This window comes from Mastigoproctus giganteus, chromosome 1, assembly GCF_048544385.1.
Source record: "Mastigoproctus giganteus isolate SK-2022 chromosome 1, ASM4854438v1, whole genome shotgun sequence".
In the NCBI taxonomy this organism is placed as follows: domain Eukaryota; kingdom Metazoa; phylum Arthropoda; class Arachnida; order Uropygi; family Thelyphonidae; genus Mastigoproctus; species Mastigoproctus giganteus.
In genome coordinates this window covers 199,619,165-199,644,517 of record NC_143575.1, presented here as the reverse complement: position 1 = coordinate 199,644,517, position 25,353 = coordinate 199,619,165, and the positions used below count along the sequence as shown (strand labels likewise).

General features: G+C 40.2%; 1 protein-coding gene across 2 annotated transcripts in view; it reads right to left on the bottom strand.

The window, feature by feature from the left end:
• Positions 1-25,353, bottom strand: part of Ate1 (arginyltransferase 1) — a 169,158-nt gene that overhangs the window by 88,978 nt on the left and 54,827 nt on the right. For both annotated transcript variants that reach the window (XM_090375480.1, XM_090375488.1), the window contains exon 6: positions 8,196-8,339. In XM_090375480.1, the coding sequence (XP_090231606.1) occupies positions 8,196-8,339 (144 nt within the window). The remainder of the gene's footprint in view (positions 1-8,195; positions 8,340-25,353) is intronic.

The window sequence follows — 25,353 nt, the reverse complement described above, 5'->3', positions numbered from 1 at the left end:
TAACTACCTGGATGTCACATTTGGTCAACAGTGGATCGGACGTGGTGGTCCCGTGCGTTGGCCTGCTCGGTCACCCGACCTATCATGTCTTGATTTTTATTTCTGGGGTCATATGAAATCGCAAGTTTATGACACCCCTGTTGACAATGCTGAGGAGCTGGTTGCAAGAATCGCAGTAGCTGCCGAAGAAATTCGAAATTCGCCTGGAGTATTCCAGAATGTTCGGATGTCCATGCGTCGGAGATGTGAGGCGTGCATTGTAGCCCGTGGAAGAAACTTCGAACACTTACTTTAATCCATGTACCTTTTGCTTCTTTTCATGTATTATTAAAACGATTTCTCACTTACGGTCTCTTTTCTTTATGGTGCTTCTGTGTACAACACCGCTTCAGGAAAGCATTTCCGACCCCACATTGCTATATGATTTCGAGTTGTCAGGATGTACCCTACCCCTCTTAGAAGTTCTGAAACGTTTAACTGAAACACCCTGTATATATAATATATTTATATACGGGGTGTCTCAAAAATACACGGCATAACTTCAGGAATGAGTTCCTCATAGATAGACAAAAAAAATATTTTATATCAACAGTTCCGGAAATGCTTGGTTTCCGAGTTTTGAAGGTCTGTCTATGACACTTAACTGTTCATATCACCTTATAGTAATTGTTCAACATGTCCACCTTCTGTCTGAATACAGGCCTCACATCGACGTCTCATGGACTTGCGATGACGATGCCAAATTCCTGGCATGTTTCGTATTGTCTCACAACCTGCCACAATTCGATTGCAGAGAGTTTCCAACATCAGCTACCAGAGTCGAATACACCAATGACTTTAAATGCCCCCACAAGAAGAAATCTAGTGGGTTTAAATCAGTGAGCATGGAGGCCAGGCAGTTTGGTCCACCTCTACCTATCCATCGACCAGGAAACCTTTGATTCAGGTAATTTAATTGCGGGCTAGGTGGCTGAAATGTGTGGGAGCACCATCGTGTTGTCCAAGAAATCAGCCATGTTGTTTTCCAGAAAGTTTCTGTACGCCTGCCCTGTGAGTTTGTTTGGAAGTACATGGGGCCCAAATAACTTATCACCAAAATCACCTGCCCAGATGTTGAGGCCGAACCACTGTTGGTAATGTGATGGAAGAATTGCATGTGGGTTTTCCTCAGCCCATACATGCTGATTGTGAAAGTTTTGGATTCCGTCTCGTGTGAACTGTGCTTCATCTATGAATATCACTAAGGCAAGAAAGTGAGGAGTTGTACCATAATGCTGCAAGACCCACTGGCAGAAGATTACTCGTGCAGGGTAATCTGTTGGTGACAAGGCCTGTACCCATTGCAGATGGTAAGAATACAGTTGGTGTTCTCGCAACACTCTCCAAATAGTCGAATGTTGAACAGCCAGTTGCATTGCTATTCTGCATGTGCTGATTCCAGGAGTGGCATGCACAACATCCAAAATCTTCTCCTCTACTTCAGGAGTCATAGATCTTGGTCGTCCTCTGTCGGCAGCATGAGGTGTAAAGGTCCCATGTTCACAAAGGTGGCGATGGATACCTTCAAACGTTTTCTGGTCTGGACATCTTCAAAAAAAAACTTCTGATTTAAATTTAGTAGTATAACATAATTTTGTGATTTTTTGATTAATTTGGTGTATTTATTCTTTACTCGGCCTTGTAAAAGTATCGGTAAGGGTTTCCACGTGTTCGTAACTACCGTTACCGTTAGTAACTTTCCCGCCATTGTGATACCGTACTAGATATACCGTAGGTTATATACCGTACTAGATAGCGTTAGTTGAACTTCGTTAGCAGTTAAATTGTATGTTTAAATAAATACATATAACGACTTAGATTACAAACGTAATATAATTAATAACATAACATAATTAATTAATAAATTAATAGAATCATGACTCAGACCAGAGCAGCAAAGCAAAAGGCTCAAGCTAATGGAAGTGCTGTGGCTCCGAGCAGAACTGAGGGGGGCAGTTGTCCTCTGACTCACAGCCTTATAAAATGCACTGTTTGCTTGATGTTTGCAGAGCAATCGGGTACAGGACATGATACTGCCAAGGGGGATGTCTTTGTGTGTGCGCGATGCAAGGAGTGTATCGATATCAGGCAACAACTCGGTGTTCTTGTGGGCCTATATGAGAGCTTGAAGGACAGGGTGGATGCCCTCGAAGAAACTAAATTGAGGGGCCCATCAAGCTCTCAGCTGCCCACATCAACGCCAGAGCTTGCACTTGGGCATCGCGTGACACAGAGACAACCCCTAAGGCAGAATGCACTGGTCCCGAAGGAACTAGTAGTTGTTGGTGACTCTATTGTCAGGGAAACGGGGAACATGCTTTGTAAAAAAGACAGGTGGAACAGGACCAGGGTATGTCTGCCAGGGGCAAAGGTTGATGACGTTGTAGAGCGAATATCATCTTTTAAGGGCACAAAAGGTGATATAGTTGTACACGTTGGCACTAATAATATTAAGAGTAGGAGACCGGCAGAATTACTTAACAAGTACAGGTCACTGTTGAACAAAAGCCGAGAATTAGGGTTGAATTTGAAAGTGTCTGCAATTCTGCCCAGACACGATAGGAGGGAGTATATGATGAGAGCCTTGTCGATCAATTCGGCCCTGGAAAGATTGTGCAAGGCTCAAGGGGTAGAATTTTTTTCAGCCTGGACTGTACTTGTTAACAGGAGAGATTGCTTCTACAGGGATGGGATACACTTAAATAGAAAGGGTGCAAGAATATTTGCTGATGCTATCGTGGCAGTGTTAGGTGGGTCGGAAAACTGCTAGCTTGGGGGGAGACAAAGACCAATAGATTGACAGTAGCCACTGGCAGAGGTGAAAGAGATTCTTGCACTGCTTCTATTAGAATGAGCAGAAGCCTGAAAAACAAGATGCATGATATTTCAGAGACTGCTGGGAGCCATTGCGGTACAAGTAAACACATGGGTTGTGTTAGGGTAGCTAAGAATAGAAACAGGTGCAGGTATACTTGCGTGTACGCCAATGCTAGGAGTTTAGTAAATAAATTTGATGAATTTGAGGTATTGCTCAAAACATCGAAGGCAGATATTGTTGGGATATCAGAGACGTGGTGTCACACAGATATAAGGGATGCAGAACTGCAATTTGGGGAGTACAACGTCTACAGAAAGGATAGACAGGATAGGAAGGGAGGAGGGGTTATGCTATTAGTTAAGAAACACATAAAAACCAAGGAAGTGAAGCCAGTCGACATCGCTGGACAGTGCAGCGTGGAGTCAGTTTGGTGTGACATAAGCATTGGGAGATCAAAATTGAGAGTAGGAGTGTGCTATAGGCCTAATGACTCTGATGAGTATAATAAGGAACTGTACAGGGAAATAGAGTGGGCCAGTAAATCAGAGTGTCTTATAATGGGAGATTTTAATTTCCCAGATATTGACTGGAATTTGGGGGCTGGTTACTCACACACTAGCAGGACTTTTGTGGATTTATTGGATGATTGTTTTCTACATCAGCATGTTCGGGAGGCAACTAGAGGGAGTAATACTCTTGATTTGATTATCAGCAGTGATTCTTCATGCATTAAGAATCTGCAGATAAAGAACCACTAGGTGGCAGTGATCACAGTGTGCTGAAGTGGGATTTACTGAAAGAGGTAACTACCATTAGGGGTAAAGGGAAGGGTTATTGATTCCGTAAAGGCGACTACGATGGACTGAGACAGTATTTAAATTCTATACAGTGGGACCAACTGATGATGTTACCAACAGAAAATTCAAAATGGGAAGCATTCAAAGAACTTATCTTGGAAGCTACTAGGCTTTACATACCAACTAAGAAATATTGTTCAAGGTTTAGGCCAAAATGGATGTCAGATGAACTAATGAGGCATATGGCAGAGAAGAAAAATGCATGGGATACATACAAATTAACACATGACACAGAAGCCTATGATAGATACAAGTTGATATGCAACCAAGTTACAAAGGAGGTTAGGCAGGCGAAGGCAGATTACGAGAAATCCTTGGCAAGGGATGCAAAGAAAAACAGCAAAGAGTTCTTTACTTATGTAAACTCTAGAAGGAAGGGGATGAATCAGATTGGTCCACTTGATATTGATGGGTCAAGTGTTGATGATCCTGCTCAGGTAGCTAACAAACTAAATGAATATTTTGCATCGACATTCACACATGAGGAGTTATTCAGCGAGGGGAATGCCAGAGGTGTATTCAACTCTAGCAGTAAGCTACAGAATCTTGAAATAACTGGGAGTAAAGTGGAGGAGAAACTGTTGAAGATAAACACAAGAAAGGCACCCGGGGTGGATGGGATCTATCCAGTTATATTAAAGGAGGCAGCAAAGGAAGTAAGCAAACCCTTAGCCATAATTATGAGAGCTTCCTTGGACTCAGGGGAGGTACCCATAGACTGGAAATGTGCAAATGTGACCCCAATTCACAAAGGAGGATCAAAGGCTGACACAAGTAATTATAGACCTGTGAGCTTAACTTCTGTTCCAGGAAAATTAATGGAGGCACTGGTTAAAGAAGCACTGCAGGATCATTTAGACAAGACTTCAGTTATAGCTCAGACACAGCATGGTTTTGTTAAGGGGAAGTCTTGCCTGACCAACTTGATTGGATACTATGATGCAGTCACAAAAGAACTGGATGCAGGGAATAACTTTGATATTATATACTTGGATCTTAGAAAGGCTTTTGATACTGTTGCACATGGAAGACTGCTACACAAATTGGAGCAGTGTGACATTGGAGGCAAATTGCTGCTATGGATAAAGGGGTGGTTGAGGGGGAGAAGACAGAGAGTGGTAATCAATGGACACTGCTCATCGTGGACTGATGTTATTAGTGGAGTCCCTCAGGGCTCAGTGTTGGGTCCATTATTGTTTTCTGTATTTATAAATGATATTGATGATGGTATATCGGGCTTAATGTCCAAGTTTGCAGACGATACAAAGGTTGGCAGGGTTGTCAAGGACACTACTGACACTATGCTGCTGCAACAGGATCTGGAAAGGTTGGGCAGATGGGCTGAGAGGTGGCAAATGAAGTTTAACATTGACAAATGTAAAGTACTACATATGGGAAACAGCAACCCCAGAGCAACGTATCAATTCTGTGGTACTACACTGACAGTGGTAGAGAATGAAAGGGACTTGGGGGTGGTTGTGCAGGCAGATATGAAGTTCTCTGAGCAGTGCAGACGGGCTGCAAGAGTAGCTCATGGAGTATTGTCAATGATATACAGGAATTTTTCCAGCAGGGATAAGGAGGTGATTATTCCATTGTATAAGGCGATGGTCAGGCCACACCTAGAGTACTGTATACAGGTCTGGAGGCCTCATTTCAAGAAGGATGTAGAGCTGCTGGAACGAGTACAGAGAAGGGCAACAAGATTAGTGAATGGAACAAAGGGGTGCTCTTACGAAGAAAGGCTTAAGTTTTGCAAATTACAGTGTCTGGAGACTAGGCACCAGCGAGGTGATCTGATAGAGGTGTATAAAGCCTTGAATGGTTTAAGCATGCTCAATGCTGATGGGATTCTTCCTCTAGCTCAGAAAAATCACCTGAGAGGGCAAAAATTCAAATTGAGGAAAGACAGATGTAGGATAGACGTGCGGAAATTTGCCTTTAGCCAGTGGGTGGTTGGTTGGTGGAACAGACTTCCATCCCTTGTGGTGGAGGTTGATAGCCTAAATAAGTTTAAGGCTCAGCTGGACAGGTATTTTGAACGAACAGAGGGGTGAAGTGGAAGTGGGTTTTTTTTTTTTTTTTTTTGGCTGATGCTGCATAAGCTTGCTTTCTTGCATCAAATGCCTCTACTAATGCTAATGCTAATGCTAATTGTGGGAACCTTTCGTGGTACAAATGATGAGTCTCCAGAGCATTGCCACCCATCAAACCGTACATAAAGTGCATATCCACTTGCTCCTGATTTGAGTACATGGTCGGAATGGAAAACCACCAGATTCTGTCAGTACCTTGTGATGAAGGAAATCACCTGCGGGAGATAAGACATTCTGGTTAATAAGCATTTCCAGAACTATGTTGATATAAAATATTTTTATTGTGTACACATGAGGTACTCATTCCTGAAGTTATGCCGTGTATTTTTGAGACACCCTGTATATATATATTTTTTTAATTCTTCAACAGAATTAGCAAAATTGAATAAGATCACATTTCTGTCCTGAAGAGTATCAAGGCAGTGGCTGCCTTAATGTCATTTTAACCTTCTTTAGTTTCTTCTTCAATGCCCACTTAACCTTACAGATTTTTCCCCTTGAACTACTGTTACTACTACATCTTGATATTTCTGTGCTATTTTCACTACAATTAATATTATTTACATGTCCTCTTCTATTCTATGTTCTATATAAAATAAACTTGTGAGCACCACAAGTATTAGATATGATGTTCACTTTGTGAACATCATATCTAACATTATCTGCTTTGAGTATTCTCACTATGTTATATATTTCAACCTTTATATTAGGAGTAAAGTAATCAAACTGAAAGTAAACAATTATATTTATGCCAGGTTGACAAAGAATGACAGCTCTTTAACCAATAAGATTCATTCTGCAAGGCTATTCCTAGTAGCAAAGGAGTCTTAGTGTAACACCTCTGTCAAATCTCTCTCTCCCCTCCTCTTTTATATATAAAGATAAAATCTATACAAGCTACAGAATTTCTCAGGCAACATAAATTTAAATGCAAGCAATATACACTCATTGATGATTGAATTGTGACCACCTATCTAATATTGTGTTGGACCACCATTCACACAAATAACAGCTGCCAATCGCCTAGGCACTGATTCCACTAGATGTCTGAAAATGTACATAGGGATCTATAGCTATGCTGCCTGTAAGGCATTCCACAGTGTCAGAAGAGATGACTGTTGTGTACCCATACACCTCACTTCCTGTTTTAAAATATCCTACAGGTGTTCAATTGGATTGAAGTCTGGCAAATTTGGAGCCAATCTAGATAGGTGTTATCTTCACTGGGTTCCTCGAACTACTCCAGAGGCTTTAACCCCAGGGGCTCACATCTGGTGAGTATGGCTTGGCACACCCAGGGTCCTGAGCTGGATATCATCATTCTTCTCTTTCTTGGTGATTCCCTTCTACCTCACGCTCTCGCTCTCTCTCTCTCTTGGAGTAATTCAGAAACTTTTTTTTTTTTTTTTTGGCTGGTGCATCTTAAACTTCAAGCTTCCTTGCACCATGTGGCTAATAATAATACTCATGCATGGTGCAGGCCTGATGACATGCCACATTATCATCTTGGAAGATCCCATTTCTCCTGGAAAAAAATGCAACATGGCAGGGCACACATGGTCTCTTAAGAGCTGCTGTAAACCTCATCAGTGAACATTGCTTCACATGCACCCGGGGTCTCAATTCTTGCCAGAAAAACTTGTCCTATATTAAGCAACCACCACAACCCCCCCTGGATGGTGGGCACCACGTACTCGTGCTGCACCAGGTATTTGGTCTCATCCCAGCACACTTGTTTCCAGTCCTCCAGTATCCAACCAACATGTTGTTGACACCACATGCATTCACCATTGATGATGATCAACAATGAGGAGAGGGTGTCTCTCAGGTCATCTGCTGTGGAACTCCATACATCTGAGTGTGCAGTGCATCTTCATTTGGGGATATTGTTCATGCATTCCCCATATTGCATTGCAGCGTCAACTCTCGCATAGTGACCTGCTATTGAGCCTGTACAATGTGTTGTACCCTTCGCTCAGCACAAACATTCACCTTCTGAATGGGTCAAACTACCTCCCACTGTCATTTTTGTCAGTGGGAGGTGGCTTGACCTGTTTGATGCCATTCTTTGTACACCTTAACCACAGTAGGTCATGAGCAACCGACAATATGTGCTGTTTCCAATAGGGAAGCACCTGAAGCATGAACTCGTGCAATCATGCCTTTGAAACCGTGATATCTTTACTATGTCCCATAACTGCTACTTTATCACTTTGACTTGCACGACCAGATGCAAATTACCACTGCAATAGCATACGAAACTGTTTGGGTTTTTATACTGTGAGCTATGTGGCATAGTCCATTACAGATGGGGTGGTCACAATTCAGTAATACTAAGTGTATAATTTACATACAAAAGCCAATGTTAAATTCAGTGATACATACCTGGTCTGATAGCTGAGTAATTAGACTCAAATGAAAATGTACAATCCTTTGACTCAGCATCATTGCCATCTTTCTTGGAATGATTGATAGGTGAGACAGAAGTAGCTGCATCAAAGTAAGCAGGATTTGACGAACTATTTGCTGCTATGTGGGAGGAGAAAGAAAGAAATCACTATTCATAATATAATTGTGTGATAATGTAGCACAATCTCAAAATAACATAGCTTGCACCATGGTTCATGATGACCTCCCCCCAAAGGTATTGTTCAGCATGGCTAAACTAAAAAACAGATTTGCTTCTGTTGAATTCCACTTAAAAAAATATTATTTTTCTTTAATTACAAGAGAGTTAAAATGACAAAGAGCAACCTGCTCCTTTGGATTTCTAAAATGCACAAAACAACTCAACCTTAGAAGATCATATGACGTATCACATCACAAATATCTTTAAATTTTTTTCCCCAGTCAAATACAAATAGATGAAAGTTGCTGTACCAATGTTGTTTACATAAATAACAATCTAAAATTTGTTTAGTGTTCAGTGAATGAGTTATTGTTACTGAGAAACTATTGAGTTCTCCACCACTAATTATCAATGAGTTGTTAACCTTGCTTACAATTATCAGCAGATAATCCCTAGACTTTCTACCAAACTTCCCTATGTTATAAATCAAGTACACTACACATTATCATGTTCCCTTCAAAGTGGTTGGATCATGGGTTAATGGGTTAAAGATGACTTTAATGGATCAAAAACAAAAACTCACAACTCATGCAACCAGTACAGGATACAACTGCTGAATCTTTGTGTTTGTTATAATGGTATATGAACCAGCAAAGTTTTAAACATGGAGAATAAAGTTAGACTGACACATAAAACCAAGATGGCTAAAATAAGGTTGCTGTTCGCTCACCACAACAGTGCAATCAATCTGGGAAACAGATGCAAAGCTGGTGCACACTTAAGATACAAGATATAAACAGCAGAAGATCATTTATTTCTTCATTTGAATAACCACTGTGAGTGACAGAATTCACTTATTCATTAAGTTTTATATCAGAATTTCATTTGCCACAAGTATTTCCTGTTAATTACCGTATTTAGTAGTAGTCGTAGTAGTAAGAAAGCAAGAGTATGAGCTTATGCAGTATCAGCCAAAAAAAAAAAAAATCACACAACTATTTGCTCTAAATGTTTTTCCAGTTCCTCCTTAAATTTATTTAACCTATCAACTTCCACAGATGGAAGTTTGTTCCAGCAATTAACCACCCACTGGCTAAAGGCAAATTTTCGCACATCTATTTCTTTGATTCTAAGACGCGCCTTAATTTCAGTACCACCAACAGAAAAAAGCTTTGATTCTAAGAAAAAATAAATAAAATAAAATGCTAAAATAAATCTAACAAATATTTTTATTATAATAGAATTCAATTTACTAACAATAGTATTTATCAGTAGGTATGTTATTCATCACTTCCTTCTGAATCTTCTGAGCCGTCGATATCTGCATCTGAATCAATATCAGAGTCTACTTCACATTCAGGGTCATATTCTTCCGAGCCATCGTTATCTTCATTATCCCATAATATATTGTCTTCTGAGCCATCGAGAGCGTTGGTGATGCAATATTTTTTAAATGAGTGCCTGACTATTCTTTCTGGGATCAGCTTCCAAGCTATTGATACCTATTCTGCCAATTTTGATGCCAGTGCTTTCTTAATTTTTCCGGAAGGTGTCAGCGGAAGGTTTTGGGTCAACAGCCAGGATTCATATTCCTTTCTAATGTAACCCTTAAATGGTTTGTTGACTGAAACGTCAAATGGCTGCAGTTGGCTAGTCATGCCACCAGGAATCACAACAAAGTCACCAAGTTTTTGCACGATTTTATTTTTGACTTGTTCGGACAAATGTCCATAAAATGCATCAAGTATTAGAATGCTAGGTGGGTTACGAAGACTTCCAGGATGTCTATTCCCCCAAAATATTTAGCCAGTCTTCCATAAGCTCTGCCAACATCCATCCATTTTTTTTGTGCACACACAATAATATCTTTGGGGAAAATTTCATTCTTCGGTATGGTTTTTCGATTTAAAATTAAATATGGTGGCAACTTTCGACCATCAGCGGTGATGCATAGCATCACAGTGATACGCTGCTTTTCGTAGCCCATGCTTATAATCTAGATTTCTTTAGCATTGTTGGCATAATTTCGAGGAATACTGAAGAAGACCGGGGTTTCATCAGCATTTCCAATTTGACTAAACTCATAGTTTCTTTTTTTCCTTAATTTCATCACCTGTCGCTGAAAGTTAATCAGCTTCTGTTGAAAGTCTGCAAGAAATTTTTGACAGATAGATGTTCAGCACCATAACGATAATCCGCTATGATGCATGAGTCTGTTGCACCAGCCACGACCGCCTTTAAAAATTATTTTCTCTATTCCGAGGGACTTGGCAATTTCTCCGGCATTCAATTGCATGGCTTGTCGAGTGATGGGTAATCGTTTTCTGCGTGTCTCTGTTACAAAACGTATCACAGCTTTATCAACTTGTGCAAATCTTCCTTTATTAGGCCTTGTAAAGCACTTGGTTGTTGCTTTGCATGAAAATATGGAATTGCAATCATTTCTCCAATAACGAACATTTACTTCACTAATGTCAAAATGTCGACCCGCAGCTCCATTTCCAGGTTCTTTTGCATACACAATAACTTTTCTTTTCAATGCGGCTTTGTAGTGCAGTCTTTTTGACGTGAGATGTGGTGTCACACAGATAACAAGAATGTAGAATTAGTATTTGGAGAGTACAATTTGTACAGAAAGAATAGACAGATAGGAAGGGAGGAGGTGTTATGCTGTTAATTAAGAAAAACTTAAAATCAAAAAAATTGCATCCAATTGATATAGATGAACACTTCACTGTTGAGTCAGTTTGGTGTGACATAAGCACTGCGAAAGCAAAAATAAGAGTAGGAGTGTGTTATAGGCCTAATGACTCGAATGACTACAACGAACAATTGTACAGAGAAATAGAATGGGCTAGTAAATCAGAATGTCTTATAATGGGAGATTTTAACTTCCCACATATTGACTAGAACTTGTGGGTTGGTCACTCGCACACTAGTAAGACTTTTGTGGATTTATAGGATGATTGTTTTCTGCAGCAGCATGTTCGAGAGGCAACCAGAGAAAGTAATACTCTTGATGTGGTTATCAGCAGTGATCATTCGTGTATTAAGAATTTGCAGATAAAGGAACTATTAGGTGGCAGTGATCACAGTCTACTGATGTGGGATTTACTTAAAGATATATTTACAATCAGGGGCAAAGGAAAGGGTTTTTGCTTCCTTAAAGGTGAGTTCAGTGGTCTCAGACAGTTTTTAAATTCTGTACAGTGGCACCAACTGATGATGCTACCAACAGCAAATTCTAAGTGGAAAGCATTCAAGGAATTAATTGTGGAAGCTACTAAAAGTTTCATACCTATTAGGAAATACTGTTCAAGGTTTAGGCCTAAATGGTTATCAAATGAACTAATGAGACTCGTGACAGAGAAGAAAAATGCATGGAATGCATATAAATTATCAGGTGACACAGAAGCCTATGGCAATATAAGCTAGTCTGTAATCAAGTCCACATCAACTGCCCACATCAACGCCAGAGCTTGCACTTGGGCATCGCATGACACAGAGACAACCCCCAAGGCAGAATGCGCTGGTCCCGAAGGAACTAGTAGTTGTTGGTGACTCTATTGTCAGGGAAACGGGGAACATGCTTTGTAAAAAAGATAGGTGGAACAGGACCAGGGTATGTCTGCCAGGGGCAAAGGTTGATGACGTTGTAGAGCGAATATCATCTTTTAAGGGCACAAAAGGTGATATAGTTGTACACGTTGGCACTAATAATATTAAGAGTAGGAGACCGGCAGAATTACTTAACAAGTACAGGTCACTGTTGAACAAAAGCCGAGAATTAGGGTTGAATTTGAAAGTGTCTGCAATTCTGCCCAGACACGATAGGAGGGAGTATATGATGAGAGCCTTGTTGATCAATTCGGCCCTGGAAAGATTGTGCAAGGCTCAAGGGGTAGAATTTTTTTCAGCCTGGACTGTACTTGTTAACAGGAGAGACTGCTTCTATAGGGATGGGATACAATTAAATAGAAAGGGTGCAAGAATATTTGCTGATGCTATCGAGGCAGTGTTAGGTGGGTCGGAAAACTGCTAGCTTGGGGGGAGACAAAGACCAATAGATTGACAGTAGCCACTGGCAGAGGTGAAAGAGATTCTTGCACTGTTTCTATTAGAATGAGCAGAAGCCTGAAAAACAAGATGCATGATATTTCAGAGACTGCTGGGAGCCATTGCGGTACAAGTAAACACATGGGTTGTGTTAGGGTAGCTAAGAATAGAAACAGGTGCAGGTATACTTGCGTGTACACCAATGCTAGGAGTTTAGTAAATAAATTTGATGAATTTGAGGTATTGCTCAAAACATCAAAGCAGATATTGTTGGGATATCAGAGACGTGGTGTCACACAGATATAAGGGAGGCAGAACTGCAATTTGGGGAGTACAATGTCTACAGAAAGGATAGACAGGATAGGAAGGGGGGAGGGGTTATGCTATTAGTTAAGAAACACATAAAAACCAAGGAAGTGAAGCCAGTCGACATCGCCGGACAGTGCAGTGTTGAGTCAGTTTGGTGTGACATAAGCACTGGGAGATCAAAATTGAGAGTAGGAGTGTGCTATAGGCCTAATGACTCTGATGAGTATAATAAGGAACTGTACAGGGAAATAGAGTGGGCCAGTAAATCAGAGAGTCTTATAATGGGAGATTTTAATTTCCCAGATATTGACTGGAATTTGGGGGCTGGTTACTCACACACTAGCAGGGCTTTTGTGGATTTATTGGATGATTGTTTTCTACATCAGCATGTTCGGGAGGCAACTAGAGGGAGTAATACTCTTGATTTGATTATCAGCAGTGATTCTTCATGCATTAAGAATCTGCAGATAAACGAACCACTAGGTGGCAGTGATCACAGTGTGCTGAAGTGGGATTTACTCAAAGAGGTAACTACCATTAGGGGTAAAGGGAAGGGTTATTGCTTCCGTAAAGGCGACTATGATGGACTGAGACAGTATTTAAATTCTATACAGTGGGACCAACTGATGATGTTACCAACAGCAAATTCAAAATGGGAAGCATTCAAAGAACTTATCTTGGAAGCTACTAGGCTTTACATACCAACTAAGAAATATTGTTCAAGGTTTAGGCAAAAATGGATGTCAGGTGAACTAATGAGGATATGGCAGAGAAGAAAAATGCATGGGATACTTACAAATTAACACATGACACAGAAGCCTATGATAGATCCAAGTTGATATGCAACCAAGTTACAAAGGAGGTTAGGCAGGCAAAGGCAGATTACGAGAAATCCTTGGCAAGGGATGCAAAGAAAAACAGCAAAGAGTTCTTTACTTATGTTAACTCTAGAAGGAAGGGGATGAATCAGATTGGTCCACTTGATATTGATGGGTCAACTGTTGATGATCCCTGCTCAGGTAGCTAACAAACTAAATGAATATTTTGCATCAACATTCACACATGAGGAGTTATTCAGCAAGGGGAATGCCAGAGGTGTATTCAACTCTAGCAGTAAGCTACAGAATCTTGAAATAACTGGGAGTAAAGTGGAGGAGAAACTGTCGAAGATAAACACAAGAAAGGCACCCGGGTTGGATGGGATCTATCCAGTTATATTAAAGGAGGCAGCAAAGGAAGTAAGCAAACCCTTAGCCATAATTATGAGAGCTTCCTTGGACTCAGGGGAGGTACCCATAGACTGGAAATGTGCAAATGTGACCCAAATTCACAAAGGAGGATCAAAGGCTGACACAAGTAATTATAGACCTGTGAGCTTAACTTCTGTTCCAGGAAAATTAATGGAGGCACTGGTTAAAGAAGCACTGCAGGATCATTTAGACAAGACTTCAGTTATAGCTCAGATACAGCATGGTTTTGTTAAGGGGAAGTCTTGCCTGACCAACTTGATTGGATATTATGATGCAGTCACAAAAGAACTGGATGCAGGGAATAACTTTGATATTATATACTTGGATCTTAGAAAGGCTTTTGATACTGTTGCACATGGAAGACTGCTACACAAATTGGAGCAGTGGGACATTGGAGGCAAACTGCTGCTATGGATAAAGGGGTTGTTGAGGGGGAGAAGACAGAGAGTGGTAATCAATGGACACTGCTCATCGTGGACTAATGTTATTAGTGGAGTCCCTCAGGGCTCAGTGTTGGGTCCATTATTGTTTTCTGTATTTATAAATGATATTGATGATGGTATATCAAGCTTAATGTCCAAGTTTGCAGATGATACAAAGGTTGGCAGGGTTGTCAAGGACAGTACTGACACTATGCTGCTGCAACAGGATCTGGAAAGGTTGAGCAGATGGGCTGAGAGGTGGCAAATGAAGTTTAACATTGACAAATGTAAAGTACTACACATGGGAAACAGCAACCCCAGAGCAACGTATCAACTCTGTGGTACTACACTGACAGTGGTAGAGAATGAAAGGGACTTGGGAGTGATTGTGCAGGCAGATATGAAGTTCTCTGAGCAGTGCAGACGGGCTGCAAGAGTAGCTCATGGAGTATTGTCAATGATATACAGGAATTTTTCCAGCAGGGATATAAGGAGGTGATTATTCCATTGTATAAGGCAATGGTCAGGCCACACCTAGAGTACTGTATACAGGTCTGAAGGCCTCATTTCAAGAAGGATGTAGAGCTGCTGGAACAAGTACAGAGAAGGGCAACAAGATTAGTCAATGGAACAAAGGGGTGCTCTTACGAAGAAAGGCTTAAGTTTTGCAAATTACAGTGTCTGGAGACTAGGCACCAGCGAGGTCATCTGACAGAGGTGTATAAAGCCTTGAATGGTTTAAGCATGCTCAATGCTGATGGGATTCTTCCTCTAGCTCAGAAAAATCACCTGAGGGCATAAATTCAAATTGAGGAAAGACAGATGTAGGATAGACGTGAGGAAATTTGCCTTTAGCCAGCGGGTGGTTGGTTGGTGGAACAGACTTCCATCCCTTGTGGTGGAGGTTGATAGCCTAAATAAGTTTAAGGCTCAGCTGGACAGGTATATGGAACGAACAGACGGGTGAAGTGGAAGTGGTTTTTTTTTTTTTTTTTTTTTGGCTGATGCTGCATAAGCTTGCTTTCTTGCATCAAATGCCTCTACTAATGCTAATGCTAAAAGTCACAAAGGAGGTTAGGCAGGCAAAGGTAGATTACGAGAAATCTTTGGCAAAGGATGCTAAAAAAAACAGCAAGGATTTCTTTACTTATATAAACTCTAAAAGGAAGGGGATGAATCTGATTGGTCCACTTGATATTGATGGTTCAACTGTTGATGATCCTGCTCAGATAGCAAACAAACAATGATTATTTTGCATCTACATTCACACATGAGTTATTAAGGTTTGAAAATGCCACAAGATATCAAATTGTAGCAGGGTGCTTAATGATTTTGTAATAACTGAGAGCAAAGTGGAGGCAAAATTGTTGAAGTTAAACATAAGAAAGGCACCTGGGATGGATGGGATCTATCCAGTTATATTAAAGGAGGCGGCAAAGCAACTAAGCAAACCCTTAGCCATAATTATGAGAGCATCCTTGGACTCAGGGGAGGTCCACACGGACTGGAGATGTGCAAATGTATCCCGAATTCACAAAGGGGGATCGAAGGGTGACACGAGTAATTACAGACCAGTTAGTTTAACTTCTGTTCTGGGTAAAATAATGGAGTCACTGGTTAAATATGCATTGCAGGATCATCTAGACAAGACTGCAGCAATAATTCAGACACAGCATGGGTTTGTTAAGGGAAAGTCTTGTCTAACAAATCTGATTGGTTATTATGATGTGGTTACAAAGGAATTGGATGCAAAAAATAATTTTGATATCATATACTTGGATTTCAGGAAAGCTTTTGACACTGTTGCGCATGGAAGACTATTGTATAAGTTGGAGCAGAATGGTATTAAGGGTAAGTTACTACAATGGATAAAAGGCTGGTTGAGTGGGAGAAGACAGAGGGTGGTAATCAATGGTTCTGCTCTTTGTGGACTGATGTTATTAGTGGAGTCCTACAGGGTTTGGTGTTGGGTCCACTGTTGTTTTGTATATTTATCAATGATATTGATGAAGGTATATCAGGCTTAATCTCGAAGTTTGCAGGGTTGTTAATGACAGTAATGGCAGTGTGCTACTGAAACTGGATCTAGAAAATTTGGGCAGATGGGCTGAGAAGTAGCAACTGAAGTTTAACCTTGACAAATGTGAAGTACTGCATATGGCTAGAAGTAACCCTAGAGAAATTGTATCAACTGTATGGTACTACACTTAAGGTGGTAGAAAATGAAAAAGACCTGGGAGTAATTGTGCAGTCAGATATGAAGTTTTCTGAGCAATGCAGACAGGCTGCCAGGGCAGGTCATGGGGTTTTGTCAATGATATATAGGAATTTTTCTAGTAGGGAAAAGGAGGTGATTGTCTCTCTGTATAAGGCAATGGGCAGGCCACGCCTTGAGTACTGCGTAAAGGTCTGGAGGCCTCATTTTAGGAAGGATGTAGATTTGCTTGAGCGTGTACAGAGAAGGGCAACAAGATTGGTGAGGGGAATGAAGGGATCCTCTTACCACGAGAGGCTTGAGTTCTGCAAATTGCAATGGCTGGAGATTAGGCACCTGCGCTGTGATCTGATTGAGGTGTATAAGGCATTGAATGGGTTGAGCATGCTGAATTCTATAATGATGGGATTCTTCCACTTGTTCAGATTACGAACCTAAGGGAGCATAAATTCAAATTAAGGAAAGACAACTGTAGAATAGATGTGCGGAAATTTGCCTTTAGCCAGGGGGTGGTTAATTTCTGGAACAAACTTCCATCTGTCATTGTGGAAGTTGATAGGTTAAATAAATTTAAGGAGGAACTGGACAAACATTTAGAGGGAATGGTTGTGTGAATTTTTTTTTTTTGGCTGATGCTGCATAAGCTCATGCACTGTTTTCTTGCATCACATGCCACTACTACTACTACTACTACATTTTAATGTTCAATAAGGGATCAAAATGAATGAAATACAGTAACTCCACTTCATACATACTTGCGAAGATACAAACGAAACTTCCTAGTTTTCACTGAGTGAGCTCCACTATAATGAAATAACGGTGGTTTCACATTTCAAAAGGGCATGAAATCACCTGCGCCACTTTATTCTCCAATGGAATTGGAGAATAGGATAATGGTCAAACTTGCAGGCAGGGTTTCAGTGTAAAAACAAAACATGTGGTGCTGTGTGCAAAGCGTGGGAAAATTAAAAAAAAAAAAAAAAAAAAACTGCGATTGTAAGACTCCATAGATTCTAAGACGCACCCCATTTATAGATATGTTTATAGGGGAAAAAGTGCGTCTTAGAATCAAAGAAATACGGTTATAATGCTCATATTGATAGAATATTGTTTGTCCAAGGCATGCACTATATTGAAAATAAAATACTTTTAACTGTTGTTTTTCTTTTTTGTAGGTTTAATTTCAACAGAATGAAAGGAAAACAAGGAAAGAGCTGCCGTAATGTTTATATTTGGAGAGGCTCAAGCATCTCACAGATCTGCTATAGAGAAATTTAATTGAACAAACTGCAACAAGCCCAAAAAATCTGTAAGGGAGCTTCAAAACAATGTGGAACTGGTCACAGTAGTACAGTATTTTAACAAGTAACAAATTTTGTATAAGATTTGCATTCTACAAGAGCTTCATAGTGGTCAAGAGATATAACTTGAGATATTGAGACAATGAACAACCAATGTGAACTGAAGCAACAGACCGATATGATCCATAAGTAACTGTTGGAATATGGAACAAGCAACTTTGTGGGATTTACCTTTCAATAATACAATACTATGACAAGTAAAATATATTTGGCTAGGTTACAGGAATTCCTCAACTTTCCTTGTTGATATTGCATTATCAAAATGCATAACTAACTTAACAATTCCCATTATATTAGATATGCACAACGGCTATGAAAAGACAGACATCCATACTACATTATTTTGAATAATACTGTTATTCATACTGTTGGTTTATTTTACAGTTCATTTACCATACAAAGTGAAAGTCCTTAGAAATTACTACATTTGTCCATACAGTCAACATAAACTAACTAATATCGTTTTTAATCAGATAACATTGTCCAGAAACCAAATTTGTTAGCCACTGAAAATTCAAACAGCACAAATGTAACTAACTATTTGGATCCATAATCAGACAGCAAGCAGCCTCTGTTAGCAACTTCATGTCAAATGGTGAACAAACACATTGAATCTAAATAAGCAGCCAAGCAGTAATTCAGAAAAAACTGAAGTACTGCTTGGCTGCTTATATAACACAAACACAAGTTACATTTCCAATTGGAAATGTAACTTGTGTTTGTGTATATTAAACCTCTATTAAAGAGGCTGCGTGAGCTGAATGCCACAATGCAATAGAGAAGTGGAGTACTATTTCAACACAGGTTATTGAAAAATTTATATAGTTTTATAAAATAACACAACTCTGCATTATGCATTAATTCCAGTTCATCAGTTCTTTTTTTTTTTTAATAGAATGTAGACTTAAGCAAGTAATCTTGAACAGCTTCCCCACTGCTCCAATTTTGGTCCGAGAGTCAGTCACCAGTAGTAACATTCTTTAAAGCATAAAGTATTCTTTATAAATCTAAAGAACATTGTATATATTACGATGAGAGCCTCTACATGCAAATGAAATGAGCAAGGAAGTAAATATGTATGTCTTATTATAGGTGATTTCAATTTGTCCCTAATTCAGCAAATGGGAGGGAACCTCATCATGTAGGAAAAAAAATGTTTAAATCAACTAAATGATTGTTATTTGTATCAGAATGTTAGGAAAAGGGCCTAGGGCAAGAATATTCCAGACCCTGATCACTTGTGAACCAGATGATACTGTAGGGCTAAGAGTACAGGAACAATTAGTAGGAAGTGATCACAAAGTTCTATGTTGGATGATGATGAGAGGTAGCAGTTGTTAAAGGCAAAGGACTGGGTTTTAAATCTGGAATGGAGATTATGGCAGATTATGCTGCTATATGCCTCTGTCAACTGGGGTGATAGTTTACAGATCATGCATACATTAGAATTATGGTATACCAAATTATGGTATTTGGTCCTTGAGATTGTCACAGACATTCTCTCAGATATGATATCTTTCTGATATCCCAACAATATCCGCCTTTGGTCAAGACATCAAAGGCGGATATTGTTGGGATATCAGAGACGTGGTGTCATACAGATATAAGGAATGCCGAACTGGAATTTGGGGAGTACAATGTATACAGAAAGGATAGACAGGATAGGAAGGGAGGAGGTGTTATGCTGTTAATAAAGAAAAACATAAAATCAAAAGAAGTGCATCCAGTTGATATAGATGAACAGTGCACTGTTGAGTCAGTTTGGTGTGACATAAGCACTGCGAAATAGAGTGGGCTAGTAAATCGGAATGTCTTATAATGGGGGATTTTAACTTCCCAGATAGTGACTGGAACTTGTGGGTTGGACACTCACACACTAGTCAGACTTTTCTGGATTTATTGGATGATTGTTTTCTGCAGCAGCATGTTCGAGAGGCAACCAGAGAAAGTAATACTCTTGATGTGGTTATCAGCAGTGATCATTCATGTATTAGGAATTTGCAGATAAAAGAACCACTAGGTGGCAGTGTTCACAGTGTACTGACGTGGGATTTACTTAAAGACTTAATTACCATCAGGAGTAAAGGAAAGGGTTTTTGCTTCGGTAAAGGCGAGTACAGTGGTCTCCGACAGTTTTTAAATTCTGTACAGTGGGATCAACTGATGATGTTACCAACAGTAAATTCTAAGTGGGAAGCATTCAAGGAATTCATCGTGGAAGCTACTAAAAGTTTCATACCTATTAAGAAATATTGTTCAAGGATTAGGCCTAAATGGTTGTCAAATGAACTAATGACACTGGTAACAGAGAAGAAAAATGCATGGGATGCATATAAATTATCAAGCGTCTCAGAAGCCTATGGCAGATATAAGTTAATCTTTAATCAGGTCACAAAGGAAGTTCGGCAGGCGAAGGCAGATTACGAGAAATCCTTGGCAAAAGATGCTAAGAAAAACAGCAAGGATTTCTTTACTTATATAAACTCTAAAAAGGAAGGGGATGAATCTGATTGGTCCACTTGACATCGATGGTTCGACTGTTGATGATCCTGCTCAGATAGCAAACAAACTGAATGAGTATTTTGCATCTACATTCACACGTGAGGAATTATTAAGGTTTGAAAATGGCAGAAGGTTATCAAATTGTAGCAAGATACTTAATGATTTTGTAATAACTGAGAGCAAAGTGGAGGAGAAATTGTTGAAGTTAAACGTAAGAAAAGCACCTGGGGTGGATGGGATCTATCCAGTTATATTAAAAGAGGCGGCAAAGCAACTAAGCAAACCCTTAGCCATAATTAGGAGAGCATCCTTGAACTCAGGGGAGGTTCCGACAGACTGGAGATGTGCAAATGTATCCCCAATTCACAAAGGGGGATCGAAGGGTGACACGAATAATTACAGACCAGTTAGTTCAACTTTTGTTCCGGGTAAAATAATGGAGTCACTAGTTAAAGATGTATTGCAGGATCATCTAGACAAGACTGCAGCAATAATTCAGACACAGCATGGGTTTGTTAAGGGAAAGTCTTGTCTGACAAATTTCATAGGATATTATGATGTGGTTACAAAGGAACTGGATGCAAAAAATAATTTTGATATCATATATTTGGATTTCAGGAAAGCTTTTGACATGACACTGTTGCGCATGGAAGACTATTGTACAAATTGGAGCAGAATGGTATTAAGGGTAAGTTGCTACAATGGATAAAAGGATGGTTAAGTGCGAGAAGACACAGGGTGGTAATCAATGGGTGCTGCTCTTCTTGGACTAATGTTATTAGTGGAGTCCCACAGGGTTCGGTGTTAGGTCCACTGTTGTTTTGTATATTTATCAATGATATTGATGAAGGTATATCAGGCTTAATGTCGAAGTTTGCAGATGATACAAAGGTTGGCAGGGTTGTTAATGACAGTAATGACAGTGTGCTGCTGCAACAGGATCTGGATAATTTGGGCAGATGGGCTAAGAAGTGGCAACTGAAGTTTAACCTTGACAAATGCAAAGTACTGCATATGGGTAGAAGTAACCCCAGAGAAACGTACCAACTGTGTGGTACTACACTTAAGGTGGTAGAAAATGAAAAAGACCTGGGAGTAATTGTGCAGGCAGATATGAAGTTTTCTTAGCAATGCAGACAGGCTGCCATGGCCGGTCATGGGGTTTTGTCAATGATATATAGGAATTTTGCTAGCAGGAAAAAGGAGTTGATTATCCCTCTGTATAACGCAATGGTCAGGCCACGCCTTGAGTACTGCGTACAGATCTGAAGGCCTCATTTTAGGAAGGATGTAGATTTACTTGAGCGTGTACAGAGAAGGGCAACAAGATGGGTGAGGGGGAATGAAGGGATCCTCTTACCAAGAGAGGCTTAAGTTCTGCAAATTGCAGTGGCTGGAGACTAGGCACCTGCGCGGTGATCTGATTGAGGTATATAAGGCCTTGAATGGGTTGAGCACGCTGAATTCTGATGGGATCCTTCCACTTGTTCAGATTACGAACCTAAGGGGGCATAAATTCAAATTAAGAAAAGACAGATGTAGAATAGATGTGCGGAAATTTGCCTTTCGCCAGTGGGTGGTTAATTGCTGGAACAAACTTCCATCTGTTGTTGTGGAAGGTGATAGGTTGAATAAATTTAAGGAGGAACTGGACAGGCATTTGGAGGGAATAGTGTGATTTTTTTTTTTTTGGCTGATGCTGCATAAGCTCATACATTTGCTTTCTTGCATCACATGCCACTACTACTACTACTACTACTATGCCAGACAAGCTGTACTTGCTACCTGAGAGTCTAAAACGCTGATGGAACTGATATTTGGGTGACACTCAAGTCAAGTGGACCCAATTTCGGCAAAGTCTGGATGGTCTGTGACAGCCAAATCCTCTGCTTACACCTTCACGATGGTGGGACTGTTAGTAATCCTGGGTATAACCTCCATGAACAAGTACATGGTGGAAGACCACCTAGGTGTGAACCAACGTAGGCAGGGATCGAGGTGTGGTGCCCACACCACATGGAGGAACGCCGCCCCTCTATGTTACCAGGCAGTACTAGGTGGTAGATGACTCATCAACCGGTGCAATACCACCACTTTGCTTATTGGAGGCTTGAAGTGGTGGAACCCATGTTTAGTCTTTAGAGCGAAGTTCCAGTCAACCCTTCCCTATCTCTTCCATCATGCAGTATGATTGATGACTTTTGAGATTATGATGAACATCGTGGCGAGATCCAATATTCCTTACATTTTGAGGGTACAGCTCTAAAACGGTGTTTGCAGGCCGGCCGCTAGTTAGTACACAGGACCAAACCTATTGGTAACTCTCTAGGAGGCTTCTGGATCAGCTAGTGTATAATCTTGCTACCTCTACTCTGCCAGACAGTGACTGGAGGGAGTCCGAGTAGTGTGTATGCGGGGAGCATTGTCGAGGCCACGTTATGGCAAGGATCTGGGTATATTCTTACCATATGTACGCCATATCCAAAAATTTCATTACTTCATACAGCATGTCCCACCCACTTTTTCTTACTATTGAATACACCATGAATTGTCAAACTAATAAAGCAAGCTTATCTGCGAAAAGATCTAAACCTCCCAAGCACTTCCTAATTCATTTCACAAATATAAGTGGTGTAAATTCTAATCTCAACGATGTCCATTTCCACTTGCAGTCTGCCAAACCCCATGTACATTTTTTGACAGAATCTCAGTTATCGGTTGATTCAATTACTGCTCATCTCAGATGCCCAAATTATTCGCTGAATGATTCCTTTCGCCTCAAAGGTAGTACCTGTGCATATGTCCGTTCTGATATTCCCTGTCAGAGACTTGGCAATTTGGAATCTCCTCTCTGATCTTCTCTGGCTTAAAATCTCTCTACCTCATTGTGCCAAATTCATCTGTTGTCTCTACCCTTCTCCCAATTCCACTAATCACTTGGAGCTTTTTGACTTCCTCTCTTTGCAACTTGACTTTCTCCAGTCCAACTTTCCTAACAGTGAGATAATTTTCCATGGTGAGTTTAATGTTCACAACTCCAGCTGGCTTCCGTTTTCTAGTCACACCGACCCAGATGGTCGATATACTGAGGCTTTTGCAATTATTAATGACTTTGCACAGATTGTTCATTTACCTACAAGAATACCATACAATCCTAATCATACAGCCATACGCTTGATCTTTTTCTCACAAACAACCCTTCTAAGTACATGGTCGAAGTGAGAGGTCCTTTAAACACTTCAGATCACAACTTGGTGATTGTCTTTTCTCCAATGGAACCTTTATCTCATGGCTATTTCCAACCTCGTGTTGTTTGGCGTTACAAGAATGCAAAATGGGGTGACCTGCGAGACTTCTTTTCTTCTTTTCCTTGGTCGGATTACTGTTTCAAAACTTCTGATGTCAACGTTTGCTCAGATCGTGTCAGTGAAATTAGTCTTCCAGGAATGGAATCGTTTATCCCACACTCCACTTTAAAATCTCGTCCTTTATCTAAACCTTGGTTTTCCAATAAATGTGCTAAGGCTGTTCAAGAGAAGAATGTTGCATATCGTAATTGGCTTGTTTCTAATTCTCCAGTTACATTTTCTGCCTACACCAAAGCTTGCAACAATTGTAAAGCAGTTATTAATCAGTCCAAACTAGAGTTTGAACAGGCTAAGAGTAGAAAACTTGCTTCTTTCCCTAATGGTAGCTGAGCATTCTGGTCTCTTGCCAAAGCTATTGGCCACAACTTTTGCCCATCTCTGCTCCCACCTCTGTCCAAACCAGATGGTTCTGTTGTCACTTCAGCCAAGGATAAAGCTGACCTGCTAGCATCCCATTTTTCTTCCAACTCATGTATTAATGATCTTGGGTAAAACACCTCCCACCATTCCCAACACGCTCCATTCAATTCCTCCTGTGGTCTTCCATCAAAAGGATGTCAGAAGGATTTTGACGAATCTTGATGCTAAGAAAGCTCCAGGTCCCGATGGTATTTCTCCACTTGTTCTCAAAACCTGTGCTCCTGAACTTACTCCTATTCTTTGCCGCCTTTTTTCACTTTCTTATTCCAAAGGTGTTTTTTTCCTTCTGCTTGAAAATTTGCTCATATCTAGCCAGTTCCTAAAAAGGGTGACAAATCCCTCCCATCCAATTACTTCTACTCTTTCTAAAGTAATGGAGAAATCAATTAACTGCCAGCTCTTAAACTACCTAGAAACTTTCCATCTGATCAATGATTGCCAGTATGGATTCCGTCAGTGTCGATCCACTGGTGATATTCTGGCTTATGTTACCTATTTATGGACTAATTCAATGGAAGGGTTCCGTGAAACACAAGTAGTTGCTCTTGACATCTCAAAGGCTTTAGATCGTGTTTGGCATAAAGGTCTTCTAAACAAGCTTCGATCTTATGGTTTGCCAACTGTTTTTAGTAACTGGTTATCCAGTTTTCTCTCTGATCGCTCATTGAGGGTGATGGTAGATGGCTCTCTGTCTTCTAACTTCTCCACTAATGCCGGTGTCCCCCAAGTTTCAGTTCTTTCCCCCACTCTTTTCCTCTTGTATATTAATGACCTTCTTCCATTGACTGGAAATCCTATCCATAGTTTTGCCGATGATAGCACATTGCATTCCACTTTCCATTTTGAGAAACCTTGTCCTACTCAATCAGCTTCAATTTCTCGAAAATCTGCTACCAATTCCTTCTAAAACTCAGTCTTGTCTTATCTCACAAAAAGGATTCTTCTGCTCCTATGCTTATCTTTGGTGACACTCCAATTTCTAGGTAAAATGATATATCTCTTTTGGGGATTACCCTGACTTCTAATCTCTCTTGGCACAAGCACATTACAAATATTGCTTCCTCTGCATCT